This window comes from Mesoplodon densirostris, chromosome 14, assembly GCF_025265405.1.
Source record: "Mesoplodon densirostris isolate mMesDen1 chromosome 14, mMesDen1 primary haplotype, whole genome shotgun sequence".
Lineage (NCBI taxonomy): Eukaryota > Metazoa > Chordata > Mammalia > Artiodactyla > Ziphiidae > Mesoplodon > Mesoplodon densirostris.
In genome coordinates this window covers 89,556,991-89,573,863 of record NC_082674.1, presented here as the reverse complement: position 1 = coordinate 89,573,863, position 16,873 = coordinate 89,556,991, and the positions used below count along the sequence as shown (strand labels likewise).

At 49.9% G+C, this 16,873-nt stretch overlaps 1 protein-coding gene across 2 annotated transcripts in view; it reads right to left on the bottom strand.

Annotated features, from left to right (window-relative positions):
• Window positions 1–16,873, bottom strand: part of HK2 (hexokinase 2) — a 62,646-nt gene that overhangs the window by 4,134 nt on the left and 41,639 nt on the right. The window contains exons 5-18 of one of the 2 annotated variants that reach the window (XM_060116812.1): window positions 16,235–16,330; window positions 15,352–15,451; window positions 14,844–15,027; window positions 13,139–13,174; window positions 12,037–12,192; window positions 10,444–10,677; window positions 8,806–9,110; window positions 7,319–7,467; window positions 6,944–7,063; window positions 3,765–3,860; window positions 3,224–3,323; window positions 2,939–3,122; window positions 1,472–1,627; window positions 29–262 (exon numbers count right to left, since the gene is read on the bottom strand). In XM_060116812.1, coding sequence (XP_059972795.1) covers window positions 29–262; window positions 1,472–1,627; window positions 2,939–3,122; window positions 3,224–3,323; window positions 3,765–3,860; window positions 6,944–7,063; window positions 7,319–7,467; window positions 8,806–9,110; window positions 10,444–10,677; window positions 12,037–12,192; window positions 13,139–13,174; window positions 14,844–15,027; window positions 15,352–15,451; window positions 16,235–16,330 — 2,150 coding nt within the window. The remainder of the gene's footprint in view (window positions 1–28; window positions 263–1,471; window positions 1,628–2,938; window positions 3,123–3,223; window positions 3,324–3,764; window positions 3,861–6,943; window positions 7,064–7,318; window positions 7,468–8,805; window positions 9,111–10,443; window positions 10,678–12,036; window positions 12,193–13,138; window positions 13,175–14,843; window positions 15,028–15,351; window positions 15,452–16,234; window positions 16,331–16,873) is intronic. The other variant, XM_060116813.1, reaches the window with a different exon arrangement.

The following is a 16,873-nucleotide window of genomic DNA, read 5'->3' as shown; positions in this document are numbered from 1 at the left end:
GCAGGAAGAGTGGAGATCAGGCACTCACTGAGGGTGTAGCTTGTAGAGGGTCCCGTCCACGCCCACTGTCACTTTGAGGGTGTCCAGCCCACGGTTCTCTCGTATTTTGTCCACCACGGCGGCCATGCCTGCACCACAGAGCTGGGCTGCCCGCCGCGCCACCACAGTGCACACCTCCTTGACAATGATACTGTCATCACAGGTGCTCTCGAGCCCTAGGTGGTGCAGGATGGCGCGGACCTGCAGCAGGGCCAGGCAGTCACTGGGCCAGGAGGAGAGAGTGAGTGGTCAGTCACATACCTAGGGGGCCTGGTGGCCTGCCTCTCCGGGGCCTGGCTCCTTCATCAGAAGTGGTTCTGGGGGACCTGGCCTTCCGAGAGCTGGGGGTAAAAGCCACTGCCCCTGAGAGGTGGTTCCGTTCTTAAACTCAGTTCAGGAACTAGTGCTCATCTCACTGACCCTCACAGAGAGAACACGAAGAAACAGCTCCTTATGCCACTTTGCCCAGGCAAGGTAGGGCACTGCTGCTACAAAACTGACACTCAAAACAAAAGGAAATTCACTGTCCATGTATTCCACTTATTTGGAAATATTGACAGTAAAGACAGTGATGATGCTCATATGCGACGGTGTGCAGTTTCAAAGCCCTTTCCTGTCCAGTCTCTCATTGTTCACAGGTCAGCAGGACAAGCATCACCCACCAACATTAAATGCCTGTTCTATTCCTACTCCCCCACTCTGGGTTGTCTGAAATCTACTTGTGCACTATTTATGAAACAAAGATAAATAAAATTATAAGAAGAAAATAAACAGACATGCAAACTAGAACAATATTCTATTCACTGGTGCAGATGCCCTAGGGCCCCACTCATGTACGCCAACCAGTTCCTGTTTTCCTATACGCATGAGAGTAATAATGACACAGCATTAATTTTTAAAAGGCTCTGAAATTCAGTATTCTAATTTGGAGCAGACTTCTCCACCATTAGACTGGAGGAAGAAGGTTTTGCTTTAATGAGCCGCCACAAGGCATGTTTCTGCATTGCCTGACATGCCAACCTCACCCAATCCTGGTTGCCTTATTACTGCAGCCAGCACTTAAGAAGAACCCTTTTGCCAAGCATAAGTGCTTTAGTGGGTTACCTTCCTCCGTGCATTCCAATTTACGTTCTATGAGCAGCTATATTTCTTTCTACCTTTGAAATTGGTCTAAAACCCAGCAATACTTCTTTGCACAGGCTCATCCAGCTTACCATGATTTTTCATGAGAATATTATATATTTTCCCTTAAAATGCCAACAGTTCATAACGTACTTGAAAACAACACTATATAGATACAAACATGTGAGCTACTAAACTGACCTTTATGTAAGCCACACCCTGATCTTACTTGAACTGTGCAAATCCCAGCTTGTCTGTCCATGAAAAGGGGAATATACAGTCTATCCTATTCCAGGTCCTAAATTCTCACCTCTCAATCTGAGACAGGAACTTGGTTTCAAAGATTCCCCGTGTCTTGAGCCGCTCCGAGATGCGGCCACGGAAGAGCAGCCCATGCTTGGTGAAATCGATGAGGATGTTACGCACAATTTCGCCCAAGTACATGCCGCTGATCATTTTCTCGAACCTGCAATGCAGGTAATGTTCATGGAGGTTAAGAAGGAAGATGGCGGGATGTGCTGAGACACACCAGCTCCGTCACCCCCATCGCATTAGAAGGTAGAGGGCATACAGGTTCCCCTTCATGGGGAGGAAATGCTATTTGACTCACTGAGGCAGGATTCCTGGCATCCACACATACTGACTCATAGCCTTCGGTAAAACGTGTCCTGAGGCCCAAGGGGTTCCCTGAGATTGACCCCGTTTTATGGTTTCATTTCCCTTCCAAGGCTTATTCCCAACTCCTCAAGAAGGAACCCACACCCAAACCCCACCACACTTCCAGAAGGGTAAGATGCTGTCTTAATCCCCTGCGTTGCTGAGAATTTAGCATGCCTCCTCTTCAGCCTAGTCACTTATTGCTCAAGTAACTAGTGCCAGCTGGAGACCCCTGTTCCGGCCACTAGGACGAAACATGACTACTCAGTGGCGTGAGGGTCTTCTGGCTCCACCTCGCGCCTTTAAAAACTCAGTGTTCTCGGTTTCAACCAAAACCCCATCATCATTCAATCTTGTCTTACTCCAGCCTGTTTCTTTCATTAATGTTGCCTGCCTGGCTCCTGGAGGCATTTTAGCCTGTGACCTCTACTATAAACAAATATTTTGCAAAGTATATTCTGCAGAAGTATTGTCCCTGATTAATCTAGTTAGGAAACACTATGTTCAACCTCTTCCTAATGGGATCCCACTGTACCAGGGGCTTTGTGACGCTGGGGCTACCCCCTTGTCCAGTGTGACCGTAGAGGGTGCTGTATACTGGATGGGTGGAGGAGAAAGGTGTTTCCTGCTATTGCTCCCTATTCCTATCTGCCTCACCCCAGCAATGCTTCTTCACCCTGAAGGCAGCAGGTGGTTCAACTGTCTGTTTTTCCTCAAGTTCCAGATCTAGCTTTTAATACTCTCTCCCACCTGTTCTCCTAGTCCTCAGGGTAGGAGCGGATTGCTACCTGTACTAACTGCTCCTCAGCATCCCTTTTGTCCTTTCATCCCTCTAAAACCTGTGTGACCAGTTCCCTATGAAATTCTCCTTGCAACATAACTGTTGTGATTTGTTTTCCCAGCTGGACTTCAAGAACCTCACAGTCCAGCAGGGGGAAAAGGACTTAACCCAGAACTTTCCAGATGTATTTGACAAGAAGCCCTTTCCAAAGACATCTCTTCTATTAACATCTCAAGAGAATGGGTGTCCCGGGATTTGCTGTTGTGGAGGACCAGATCACTCGTCACTGTTCAGCTCTGAGATGAACATACCAGGGCCTACATGCAGTCGGGTGCCTACCTCTGTTTGCCAGGGTTGAGGGAAAGTTCATCCACAGCTGCATCGAATTCTGTGCGGAGGTCCTCGAGGCATCCGTTGTCCCCGAAGGCCCCCCACTCCATGTTGACACACATCCTCCCCTCATCCCCTTCCACCAGCTCCACATTCCGCATCTCCTCCATGTAGCAGGCGTTGCTGCCCGTGCCTGCCAATCAAGAGACGTCCGCCAGGGCCTCACTCTGCACTTTCCGCCCTCCCACCCTAGGCTGTGTGTCCCCACGCAGGAAGGACAGCCCGAGTCCTTACCAACAATGAGGCCAACTTCACAGTGAGGGTCTTCATAGCCACAGGTCATCATAGTCCCAACCGTGTCATTCACCACAGCAACCACATCCAGGTCAAACTCCTGAGAGCAAGAGCAGATCCCGATCCACAAATGAACCACAATATTCTCCCTTCAGACCCTTGCAAGGGAGATTTCAATGTATCTAGAACGTGTAAGGCAGGGCTCATTTTCTCTGCTCCAATCTCACCTCTTCAGAGACCTTCCCTGGTTATGCTAAGACTGTCCTTCCCCAGCCCACTCACCCTGTCCCCACCCAGCTTCATCCTCCTTCATAGCTCAGGAGCACCTGACATTAGCTCATGCGATTGTTTATATAACAAGAGCTTTCTGTGGGCGTTCCTGAATCCCCAGTTGCCAAGAGCAGGGCTTGACACACAGTGTACACTCAGCAGCTGCTGAAGGACTAAGTTAACTCTCCCTCTGACCAACACAACTGCACTTAACCCTTCCCCCAGCTCTGAGCACACAGATCACTCGGGCCTCACGGCACGCCTCTCCCACCTCTCGCCGGTGGATGGCTTCCTTCAGCAGCGTGACCACGTCCTCACCCTCGCAGCCAGATGCCTTGAAGCCTTTAGTCCACTTGAGGAGGATGCTCTGAAAATCACACATGGGCAGGGATGTGGATATCAGAGAAGGGCTCCTGGGTCATTTTCTAGTTCACAACCTCACAGGTTATACAGATGTCCTTTAAAAACCTATCATCTCACCCACAAACTATTCTAAACCTGTTTCACCTACTAAGAGTGCCTACTGTGCAACAGGTACTGGGCTAGGCACAACCCATGTGTTACAACGTTTAATCCTCACAGCACTTTTGTGAAATGTTTATCATTATCATGCCCATTTTACAGGTAACTGTAGCTCTGGAGTAACTTGCCCAAGGCCTACAGCTTGGAAGAGAGGAGGACTCACCCCCAGGCCCACCAATTCCAATGGATGGGCTCATAAGCACCATACGACTGCCCCTGCCAAGGAACTAAGTTCTATACGCTTGTTTCTTTCACTGGGAAAAGCAGTTTGTCCTGTACATCGTACAGAGGGGCGGGTTTGTGTCTCTAAATTTTCAGACTCTAGTACGAAGTGAACAAGTACCCTTCACTGTGTCAAAGGGCTCTCCAGGAGCAGATACATGGTGGCTTTCAATATGGGGGACTGTTTCATATCCTGTTCCCTCGTTCCCTCTTTGCTGCCATAGCCCATCAGGGAACAAACATCAAGGACCCCCAGGCCCCCTTCCTGAGAGGTCAGAACCTATAAGTGGGCTGTGTGCTCACTATCCACCCACTTGTATGGTTTCTCCACGACTTGCTTGGTTGTTTATACCAACCAGCTTGGCATTTCATGGCCCAGGAGTTTGGTCTCACAAGTCCCGCTGTGTTCAGATCCCAGGAAATTCGGAAAAACAAAGTACAATCTCAGCAGTGGCCTGGTTTACACACCCACATCCAAACAACTATGTGCTTATCTCCACCTGATTTTCTTGTCTACAAATTAGCTTGACGTCTCTGATGAAATTTTGTATTTGGCACTTTCAAAATGTACAAAATGTTCAAATTACATTATTGCAGGTGGTCCTTAATAATAAGACATGGAGAGGCCCCAACAGCTGAGGAGAACTGCCCGTGGCCACCAGCTAATCCAGGCAGCTCGAGGCCTCTGGACCTCAGCACCTGCTGGTTTTCCCATCAACAGGGTGATCTCAGCAGAGCAGAATCCAGCTTACAGAGAGAACAGCAGACAAAACCCGGCTTCTGCTTCGTTTGTTCTTAGTTTTCACAGTTCTAGACAGAATGCATGTTCCTTACAGAAACTTAGAACATATGGTATAAAGTCCAATACAATGACCTGGAATTTTACAATTCAAGCACTAACAGAAACAGTTAACATGCCTTGGGAGCTACTAGGTAAATATATAAACATATATACATGTTGCTATATTTGAAAAGTAAGATAGTGTCTGTTAAAAATATTTCAGTAGGAAAAGTCTGGAAGCATATACACTGGAATGTTATGTTTTTATCTTCCTATTCATCATGTTTTATATATTTCTATGTTATAGAGATTATACTTTTCTTAAAAATATTTTTTTAGTCTTACCACCAGTGTTCTCCCAAATCATTGAAACTTCTTTAAAAAAGTAGTTGCTGATATGAGGCCGTGAATGACTCATGATTTAACTATTTCCCAACTGTTGGGCAACCTGGTTTGTTTCTACTGACTGTTATAATAAGCAATGTTTCATTAAATATCACATAAATATTTATACACGTTTGATAAGTCCTTTTGGTAAACTGATGCAAATGTGAAGGCTTTAAAAATCAATGCATTGACACTGAAAAGAATAATATGTTGAGACAAAGAAGTCGGAAAAGCTAAAAGCAATACTGGGCTAGCTAACACTGGACAAACGTTAACAGCTGTTGGGAAATACTGGATTAGGCAGGGTTTTTATTGCGGGACTTCCTAAAACCTTACCTGTGCTAGTGCACGTGGTGAATTTAACTCTCAGAAGGGAGGAGTAGGAGGCATTTACAAAACTCAACTGAGAAGCATAAGGCCTGCTGTTCCAGGGACCCTGTTGGAAACACAGGCCTTTTCCTGCCACTGGGCCAAGCCCACTGTACCTATGACTGTTCCCACCTACACGCCTTTCTCCATACTGCCAGACCTGCCTGCCTTTCTTCCTCAGCAACTCATTCTTCTGACCAAGTATTCCTCATGCCTTCCAGGTATGTGCTCAGATTAACATCATCCTCAGGGCTTCATCATTCCACTGCTGCCGTATTCCAAAGAGCAGCTCTTGCTTTTCTGAGCTTGCTTCCTCAGTCCAGTTTGTTTGTAAGCACCTATAGCAGGAACCATGTCCTTTGTACCCTGGTAACTCCATCCACAGCATATGTCCACCTGTACTAAGCACGTAAGCTTCTAGAACACCGATCGAGACAGAGAGAAACAACTGCTTAAATAAGAGTATTCTGATATCTAACATACCGATCATCTGCCCTGAGTAAGCCTAGGCATTGCCTACTCAGCCCTCCTACACGTCAACACACCCACGTCCAGAATGTGTGGGAGCACCAGCTCTTCAACTACCTGCTTCCTTCATCCGAGGCAAGTTGACAGGGAATGAAAAGCAAAGGTGACACTAGAGAAACGCCAGGGCAGCCAAGGGAGATGGAGTGAAATGTCCTGAGCCCAAAACAGGAGCCTCAGGGGCAGCTGAGCCTAACTGACAGCATGGACTCATGTGTCAGGAAACCGGAGTGAAATCATGGCTTAGCCACTCCCAAGCTATAGGACCTGCAAGATATTTGGCATCTCCCCAGACATTGTTTTCCTTTCTGCAAAACGGGTATACAAACACCTACCTTATATGGTTGCTCTAAGGGTTAAATGAGATTACACACACAGGAAGCCTAGGAGTACCTCGCATAAAATGCTGTAAAGATGTCAGTTGTTGATATTATTAGCATCATCATCATTATCCCAAGGATTGTTACCTGCTTGACCTCTACCAGCTCTGACTTGCTCATTCCCATCAACAAGCCCCTCCCCATGACTGGTCACTCATGCCCTTGTTTTCTTCCTCTCAGCTCAGCATTCTCCCCTGCCCGAAACTCCGGCTGGTTCAGAGTCAGCACAGCCCATAGGAGAGCCCTCCAGGAAGGCACTATTACCTCGTCCAGGCTGTTCTGCTGGCAGGGGAAGGAGAAGGTGAAACCCAGAGGCAGGGACACACCCTTCATGCCCATGTACTCAAGGAAGTCGGCGATGCACTGGACGATGTGGTCAAAAAGCTGCAAGGAGAAATGGGGCTCTGAGACGGGGACCCCGGGCCCGGGCGTGCCGCCCCACCAGGGTCTGGGCACCAGCTCGAGGCCTCCACCCAGGAGAAACACCAGCTCAGGCACGCACCTAAGCAAAGGCCAGCCCAGGGCCCTAGCCCATGTAGCCCTCCCCAGGACCACAGGTGAGCAGAGAAAGCACTGTCCTCCCAGGTGAGAAGTGGGTGTCTCCTGCGGTCCCCTCCCAGAGGCGCCACCCTGCCTCACCTCATCCCCTGTGCCGTGCATGACCTCCCGCGGGATAGAGTAGATCTTGTTGTGCATCTCCACTCCACGTCGCTTCCCATTCCGCACGCGCACCAGCAGGACCCGGAAATTGGTACCCCCAAGGTCCAAGGCCAGGAAGTCACCTTTCTCTGGAAAATAAGCCCAGGAAGATGGTGCGTTGGGGCTGGAGAGAGTGACAGTCTAAACGCCTTCCCCTAACGGGGAGCTCTCCCAGGAGGCCCTGGACAACCTCAGGGGGATGGACTGTGAGCTCCACCTAATGAAAAAGAAAATAAGATCCCCGGGACCAGAACCCTGCTGGCTCCTTAGTGGTTCTCAAATGAATTCAAGTTGTGTGGCCCCAGGAGTCACAATGAGCTCCAGAGCTCCAGAGCACAGGAGAGAAATGGTGTTACAGGATACTCCAGAATACAAAGACACGCCACTTGTACTAAATCAAAGGCCACCTTATATAAGGTTCTAGAATACAGAGGGAACAACAGAGTCCAACTCTTTAAAGGAAACTGAAGGGACATTTTTCTAGAATGAGAAAACCCTCCTTTTTAGGATAGTCACAACGCACTACGTGTGTCACACACAGTTTCCATGCAACCCTCAGGCAGCCCTAAGAGGGAGGCATTGCATTCCCCTCTACAGAGGAGAGAGATCTGGCTGTGCTTAGGGCCACATAGCCAGAAGATGGTAGGGCTGGGACCGAGTCCCAGTCTCCAGCTCTGGAACCTGTACCAGATGTACCACACTGGCCTGGTCAATGATCATTTTTCTGAATTGGGAAAAGACCTCCATTCCTTAGATTGCAAGACCTAGAGCAGGGCTCAGCAATCTTTTTCTGTAAAGGGCTGGGCAGTAAACATTTGAGGCCTTATGATCCATAGTCCCTGCTGCAACCCTACAACTTGGCCATGGTAGCGCAAAGCAGCCATAAACAGCATGTAGGCAAATGGGCATGGCTGTGTACTAATAAAACTTTATTTACAGAAATAGGCCGTGGGTCATATTTAGCCCATGGGCCTCAGTTTGCCAACCCCTGGCCTTATAAGAGCTAGCCCTGGGACCAAAATTCCTGATTTGAATCCCAGCTCTGCCATTTTTCGAGCTGTGTGAAGTTGGGCAGGTTTCTTAATTTCTCTGTGCCTAGGTTTTGTGCCAAACGGAATAGCTTCTTAACAAACAAAATTAACTGCTAATCTCTGTCAACAGTCAAGAATTAAATGAACTAATATGTGTAGAATGCCTAGAGGAGCATTTGACACATAGTAAGCATTCATTAAGTATTCACTATTATCACCATTCAGTTTTAGCAGAGGAATGCCTTGGCTGAGCCCACTGAACACTAGCATTCCCCAGTGCTATCGCTGCAGAAACATGGTCAACAGTCTGGCCTGGACACCCGATGCTAAGGCTAAGGGAGCCCTCCCACAGCGACGGAAGCCTGTGGTGAGCTGGGTGGCCGCCGTGCCGCGTACCTGTGCCATCCGGGGTGGCACACACGTAGGTGGGCAGCATCTTGACGGGGGCAGTGGTGTGAGTCTCCTTGCTCAGACCTCGCTCCATTTCTACCTTCAGCCTCCTCTTGACCTGCAGCAGCTGCTGGCGGCTCAGCTTCAGAGGCTCCAGGGTCTCCTGGCGGGCTCGGTGCTGGTCGGCCAGCCGGTAGGCAACGGCTGTCACCATGGCCGCCCCCTTGCCGCTGCCGTCCTCAGAGCGGAGGAAGCGGATGTCGCAGTCGGGCACCAGGCGCCGCACGGTCTTGTGCAGACGCTTGGCGAAACTGCAGTCACAGACGTGGGGTAAGAGGTGGGTGTCCACAGTCAGAGTAAACGGTACACATGGTTGGGGTAGTGGCTCACCCAAATGACACCCCACCTCCTCCCCCTACTCTCTCCCAAGTTAAGGGTCACTGTATAAAAGCTCAGGTGGGGCCTCCCTGGTGGCGCAGTGGTTAAGAGTCCGCCTGCCGATGCAGGGGATGCGGGTTCGTGCCCCGGTCTGGGAGGATCCCATATGCCGCGGAGCGGCTGGGCCCGTGAGCCGTGGCCGCTGGGCCTGCGCGTCCGGAGCCTGTGCTCCGCGACGGGAGAGGCCACAACAGTGAGAGGCCCACATACCGCAAAAAGAAAAAAAAAAAAAAAAAAAAAAAAAAGCTCAGGTGGCCTTCTGGGAAGCCAGTGTCACCTGCACGCACTCACAGAAGACCCCCTTCCCCTAGGCCACGGTTCCTTTGCCCAACTTATCAGCCTCAGGTGATTCTGACATCAACTACTATTCATGCTTCACCCTTCATTTCATTAGATCCTGCTTATGAGAGACCCAAAACATAAAAAAGTCAAAATGCTCTTCTGGACTTGGGCTTCTCTTTGGCCCATTTCTGCCAACAATCCTAGAGGTGTCTGAACAGCTAAAGATCATAGGTGTGTCCAGCAAGAAATTCCTGTGTGGTGGCTGCTTGGAGCCATGGTCTCCAGGGCCGACTCCAAGCGTGGCATATAGGCCACCAGCATCGCTGGGGGCTGTTAGAGATACAGGATCTCAGGCTGAACACAGACCTTCTGAATCAGAATCTGCCTCTTAACAAGATCCCCAAGTAATTCGTGTGCAGTTTAAAGTTTTGGAGCTTTGGACGAGGAGCCCAGGGAATGGAATAGCTGAGACCTTCCACATCTACCTTCACTTAATGAAGGCCCATTGACCTGGCACTCACATTAGGTGAAAATGATGGGATAGTAAGTGGGCACAATTGAGAGAAATCCTTCAGGTCCCAACTGAAATTTGAGTATTTCAGCACTTATGACCGAGGGATCAAAACACGGAGGGCAGGTCAGGATCAAATCAATACCCAGGTGAGCCAGAGAAGCTGGAAATAAGAGGGTGCAGAAAAAGAGCCCCTAGAAGCCAGGAGAGCTCTGAGTAAAGCCCTAGTTGGCAGCCTTCAGAAATAGCCTCCACCCACGCCAAGGAAAACACACTCCCAGCTCCCGCTTGCCCCACTGGGAGCCTTTATTCTACAAAGAACCTCAACTCTGTGGTCCATCTCCACCACCCCACAGTGCCAAACAGGGTTCCCGTGGAGCCAGGCCTCTCAGAGGCCCCGAATGCTCGCTTACTGGGGATGCTTCTTGTAGACAGAACCGTCCACCCCGATGGTGGAGCGCAGCCGCTCCTCGCCCTTGTTCTCCTTGATGCGCCGCAGGACGGCTGCCAGCGTAGCCGCGCACAGGCTGGCTGAGCGTGTGGACACAATCTGGCAGACCCGGTGAGTGGCCACACAGTCCTGCTGTGTCGGGTCCAGGCCCAGCCGCACCAGGATCTCGCGGGCCTTCCGGATGCCATCCTTCTCCCTGGGAAACAGAAACAGCGTGTGGGCAGGGGTCCACTCACTGTGGCCAGTGGGCGGGGTATGTGGGCCGACAAAGAAAGCCCTCGGCTCCAGCAAACACTATGTCCCGGGGAGGGCAGACACCCGGCTCACTGCTCTGTCTACCTATGGGGGGGCGGGGAGCAGTGAATAAGGAGGAGAGGAACACACACACACACACACACACACACACACACACACACACACACACACACACTCTCACGCACACAGAGAGTATTTCAGGTGCCCATTTTCCCCCCAGCGAGAACAACTAATTTTTCTCACGCACATCCTATGGGAGGACACGGCCCTGGCCTTGGGGCTTTTATGCACCAAGTTGTGTGTGTGTGAGTTTGCCTTCCTCAGGTTAGTGGGAATGGTGTCCCTCTGACCACAGGAGCCCAGCTGTGGAGCCCCTCCTATTTTCTCTCTAAAAGGCAGTCAGAGTCGATTGCACTTCACAATGGAGTCAGCGCTGCTTTACCTTGCGTCTAAAGATGGCGATAAAGGGTTGATGCTATGAGATTAGCTCTCTTCTTAGCGGAACTAAGAGCCACACAAATATGAGTACCGTCATCCCCTCCAACTTTAACAAGTAGCTACCATTCCTTCAAGAATTCCACTTAAAACAAAGTCATTTGAACTGTCTCACTGCTCTCTTTAGCACCAAAATCACCTCCTCCCCACCATCTGGTCCCTGAGACAAGGCTTCATCCAGCGACAAGTGGAAGTCTCAAGGACAGGAAACCAGACCCAGCCCTTTGGATGCCGTTAACTGAAAACAAAACCCAGGCCACCCTCACTCCCATGCCTGCCGCTCTGTGAAGATGTAGGTAGGCCTCAGCCCTACCTTTTGGAAATAAAGGGGTCAATCTCGGGGCCATCCAAGGACCTATTTTTCTGTTATGAAGCAGGGTCAGGACAGAGCCCTTTTTGAAAATCACCAACAGGGAATGAAATGTCAGAGCTTCAGGAGAAGGGAAAGGAAGTAGGTGCAAGTGAGTCGTTAAAGGACCCACAGGGAGCCTCCGGCATTAAGCTTAGGTCCCTGGGCCAGGCAGGAACACGAGTGCAAGAGCACGAGTCCCTGCATGGGGGCCAGCTGTCCCCAGCACCATGAGTCACCTTGGTAGTCGGCACGCTCAAGACAGACAAGAGTGGAGACTCTCTGGCCGGTGACATCAAGCCACAGGCCTGCCATGTGAGGCCCAGGCCTCACACTGGGGGAGACCCTCCTGCCATCCACATTTGAAGGATCAAGGGCCCGTGCGTCTTCCTCATTCCCCGGCCACCTGTCCACCCTTCTGGGGCCCCAGTGAACAGAGAAGGGCCCGAAACTTACCCTTCAATATCTGAAACATCTCTGGTCTCAAAGTGGCCCGTGGCGAGGAGTTCAGGGCTGAGCTTCCCCCCAAAAAGCAGCTCCTCCTTGGCCATCTTCACTAGGATAAGCCTCACCAGCTCCCCCATGTACATTCCACTGATCATCTTCTCAAATCTGCCGGGAGGGACACACCAAAAAAATCAAGTCTCTGCTGCCAGTGAACTCGCAACATCCTTGTGGAAGCAGCATGCACACACGTGGGGCTGATGCAGGACAAAGCGCTAACTTGTGCGGCACTGACTAGGAGTGAGAGGTGTAGAGAAGTGATGGTATTTCCTTCTCTGGCAAGGAAACGCTCTTTTAAAATGAAATCATATGTAGAACCTCAATATTGATTTACAAGAGGAAAAAAAAGGTCAATCTGATTAAATTTGGGGCACAGGGCCAGCAGCTCATCACCTCACACTGTCCCTCCCCTTGCAGGCCATTTGTGGATTCCTGAGAAAACTGTGAAAACAACCTGGGTGGGGGGGGGAGGATGATGAGACAAGAGTAGAAGGACAGGTTGGGACAGGTGAGAAGGGGGACCAAGTGCCAGGTGGTCTTGGGAATCTGGGAGTGAGCCATGTTGGAAGTTTCCGAGGAGGAAGGTGACAGGATAGCCGAGAGGGCAGTTGGGTAATTTATTTTTTCAACACTAGGTGACACTGTTTTCTTTACAAGATCGTCTTTCTGGCTTAGATATGTGACAGGAGAAACCAAGCCCTTACAATTCTTTCTAGCAAAAAAGGCCCTTTCTTGGTATCTTAGAAAGGATCCAGGTCCTAGAGAGACGAGGCGCGCAGGGCAGGGCCTTGGGGCACTAATCTACGCAGACCTTCAGAGGAGGCCCAGAGCAGGGGTGTGGATGGGATTCCGACGTCACCTGGTGCAAACTAAAGAGAGGAAGCCGGGCCCTCGGGAGGTGACTTGCTCAAGACCCAAAGCCAGGTATGGCAGAACCGGAGCTAAGTGGAAAGCTGGCAAAGCTGCCTGAGCAGAAGGTATGTTTAAAATGTTTAAGCACCAGCACAGGCACGCTGCCCGAGAGGTAGCCCAGCTTCAACAGTAAGGAACTCACAGGTCTGCTTCTGAGCCTTCTCCAAAACAGCTGGTTCTACGACAGATAGGGGAGGGGGCCAGTGGGGCTCGGAAGCGTGAGTGGTAAAAGTTTTTACTTCAGTTTTTAAAAACACTTTGTTTCAGTCAATGTTTGGAAAATATTTATTTCGAAACATATAAAGAGTGAAAAAAAGTTCCTCCTCAAGCCCAGTAATAACTTCAGGGACAGCTGACACGTTGGTACATGTCCTCTCAGCACTTTTTTTTTTCTTTTTGAGCAGTTTTTTCAGTCCATGGATTTCTCACCAGCCATGGCAGACACAGCCAGTCTATGAAATGGACTCATGTTTCAACATGTGAGAGAAGCTTGTGACTTAAATAAACTGTGCTTTGAGGAAGCAAGGACTCCCCCTGTAAAGAAAAGGACTCTCTTTTATAAAGCTGGTTTATAGGGTTAGATTTTCCTCTCCAAGCAGGGGTTGGTACTAGAAGATTTCCTACAACAGTCACAACACCAGTAAGACCAGAGTGGGCATGGGAATTCCCTGGTGGTCCAGTTGTTAGGACTCCACGCTTTCACTGCCCAGGGCCCTGTTCAGTCCCTGGTTGGGGAACTAAGATCCCGCAAGCCTCGAAAAAAGACCAGAGACGGCCTGATTGCTCAAAACGTTTTGTAACTGCCTTCAGAGCTTGCAGCAATCCCTGTTTCAAGATCTTTAATAAGGACATTGGGCAAATGTTTGTGAGAGTGAAATAATGTTTTGTAAGAATCAAAAGTAACTAAAGGGCTTCCCTGGTGGCGCAGTGGTTGGGAGTCCGCCTGCCGATGCAGGGGACACGGGTTCGTGCCCCGGTCCGGGAAGATCCCACATGCCGCGGAGCGGCTGGGCCCGTGAGCCATGCCCGCTGAGCCTGCGCGTCCGGAGCCTGTGCTCCGCAACGAGTGAGGCCACAACAGTGAGAGGCCCGCGTACCGCAAAAAAAAAAAAAAAAAAAAGTAACTAAAAACCAAGTCTGACCAGGTTGGAGAGACTTCAGGGGTCCAAAATGCTAGAGCCCCTCCTCCAGTGCACTCCAGGATCCTGGCTGGACCACAGGTCCAGGGAAGGTGGCCAAATGGGCTCCTTAACCAACTTTTCTACAGGCCTTGGGTCTGGCTACGGCTGGAGCGGGATGCCCTGGGACTGCTGCGACCCAGCCTAGCTCATAATAGGCAACGCTGCAGGGGTCTGAGTCAGAACCTCAGCTAGTAATTAGGAGTCAACTCTCACAGCTTCATCCCCTGGGCAGTGACAGAGCTGGGAACTACAAAAGGAGCTTTCAGATCCCTACTCTTTGCCATCTCAACATGGCTTTCCTTACGTGGTGCACAAACTGTTTCTATGGACAGCTTACAGACTGAAGGTGGAAAGAAAGAGCGGGCTGCACACTTGGAATACGAAGAATACGACCTTCTAAAATGACTGCTCTGAGACACCCAGTCACATCATTACCCACAATCTGTTTTGTCCGCTTGCTCTATCTTTTTTAGAGCTCTCTCAGCAACTGATAGTCACAATGTATTAGGAAGCACAGCATTCCCATAAAGCAGTGGGTGTCTTGGCAACTTTTGGGGGCTCTAAGGTTGTAAAGTAAAAATGAGAACCACCCCCGGCCCTGGCCAGCCCCCACCTCAGCTCTGGAGCCCACCCCCTGAGCCCACCGCACACAGGGCGGCTGCTTACAGTTGCTTCCCGGGGTTCAGAGAGCCCATGTCGATCTCCTGGTCGAACTCCGTGCGGATGTCATCGAGCGCGCCATCATCCCCGAAGGCTCCCCACTCCATGTTGATACACATACGTCCCTCGTCGCCCTCCACCATGTCGATGTGGCGCATCTCTTCCATGTAGCAAGCATTGCTGCCCGTGCCTGGACAAAACAAGGGACTGCTCAGCACCCACCCGCACCATCCTCCCCCCAAACCCCACATCCCTCCTAAACCTCCGTCCTGAGACCACCCAGGGTGGCTGGGATTCCTCGGTGCAGGCTCCCAACGTCCCAACATGGTCCAACCCACTACCACCCACAACTCCACAAGTCCTGGCTCAGCCCTCCAAAGTGACCGCACCATTATCTTCCAATATGAAGTATTCAATACAAAGGAACATCCAGGCCATGGACCCCTCCTCTCTTTGCAGCCCACCCCCGCAATCCATCGGCCAGCACTGCTTCTCACACCCAGTGCTCACGCACCCACAATGAGACCAATCTCGCAGTTCTGGTCGTCATAACCACAGGTCATCATGGTCCCAACTGTGTCATTCACCACTGCCACAATGTCAATATCAAAGTCCTGCAGGGATAAAAGGGGGGCTTCTGACTTTCACTGTTACAGAAAGGTTACAGATGTGAAGATGAAGAGAAAGAGCAGTAAGACACACAGCTCAAGTGCAAGGCTAGAGCTGGAAACTGGGTCCAGATCCAGTCTAACAGCAGCATCTCACTCCCCACCCGGCTGGTCCTCATCTTGGAGGACTTCGCTGACCGCAGCCTTGCGGTCTAGTTCACAGCCATCACTGCACTGAGAAGAGCCCGTCTTATCATTTTCTTCTCATTCTCTTTTTTCTTTTCTTTCTCTCCCTCCCTCCCGGAAGGTCTTGTCCTTCTGTGACAAGACCTTTATCATGTCCTTTCTCTATCTTGTTCCACCCTGATATCAATATCATCCCAACTTTCTCATTTGAAAATGATATTCGAGTCTTCTTCAGATTAAGAACTAAAGGCTTTTTTCTTGTACCAAGACTAAGATTAGTTGTCCATCACGCTAATATGAAGACCCCAAAGGCATTTGATCATATATAAGATCACTGGCGTGTTAACTATCTCTCAATATAGGTATGTCATTATGCAGCACACCGTAAACTTATACAGAGCTGTATCTCAATAAAACTGGAAAAAAATAAAGATTATTGAGTAACATAGCAGAGAAGAAGAAAAGAAAACTTCTCATTAAGAATCACAAAATATTCTCATGCTGACTTGAGGACCGACAGGGAAAGACTTCAGCGTGGACCCAAAAGAATGTAAAGAGCCTCCAGACCCCAAGCTCCTGCCTCCCCGTCTCTGCCCTACTCACCCCTCTCCTCTGGATGGCTTTCCGGATCAGAGTAACCACATCTTTCCCTTCCACACCACTGGACTTGAACCCCTTGGTCCATGAGACCAGGAAACTCTGGAAAAGGACCAAGGAATATTGATTCGCCACAAAACTCAACCACACTCCTCATCATTAGGAGACCTCTTCCATGGGGCTAAACTAAACTAAAGTCATGACTGAATTTGTATATTTCTTCCTGACTAGTCTAGGAAGGAGAAACTCTGTCAATGACCAAGAAAGGAGACTAAATGATTTATTGCCCCCAAGAAGTGGAAAGAGCAGGTTGTAGAAATGCCAAAATAAGACACTTGTATCCTAACGTCATTAGCTTTCAATGATGTCTGTCATAACACTTTAGAACAAAGGAGTCCCAGACTACTTTCTCACTCCTGTTTCCCTAAGAGGGATAAGGATAATGTGCAATGTATATGGTCCTGCAAATTGCCATCTGACAGTGATAAAGACCCCTCTTCTCCGATACCCCTTTACCATCACTCTCACACATACCTACACAAACTCTCCCAGAAGGACAGAACTCCCAATACTCAAACACTGTCCACTCGATCCATAAGAGCAACCTGCTTTACAACCTCCATTGTAAAGGTAGCAGGTGGCTCA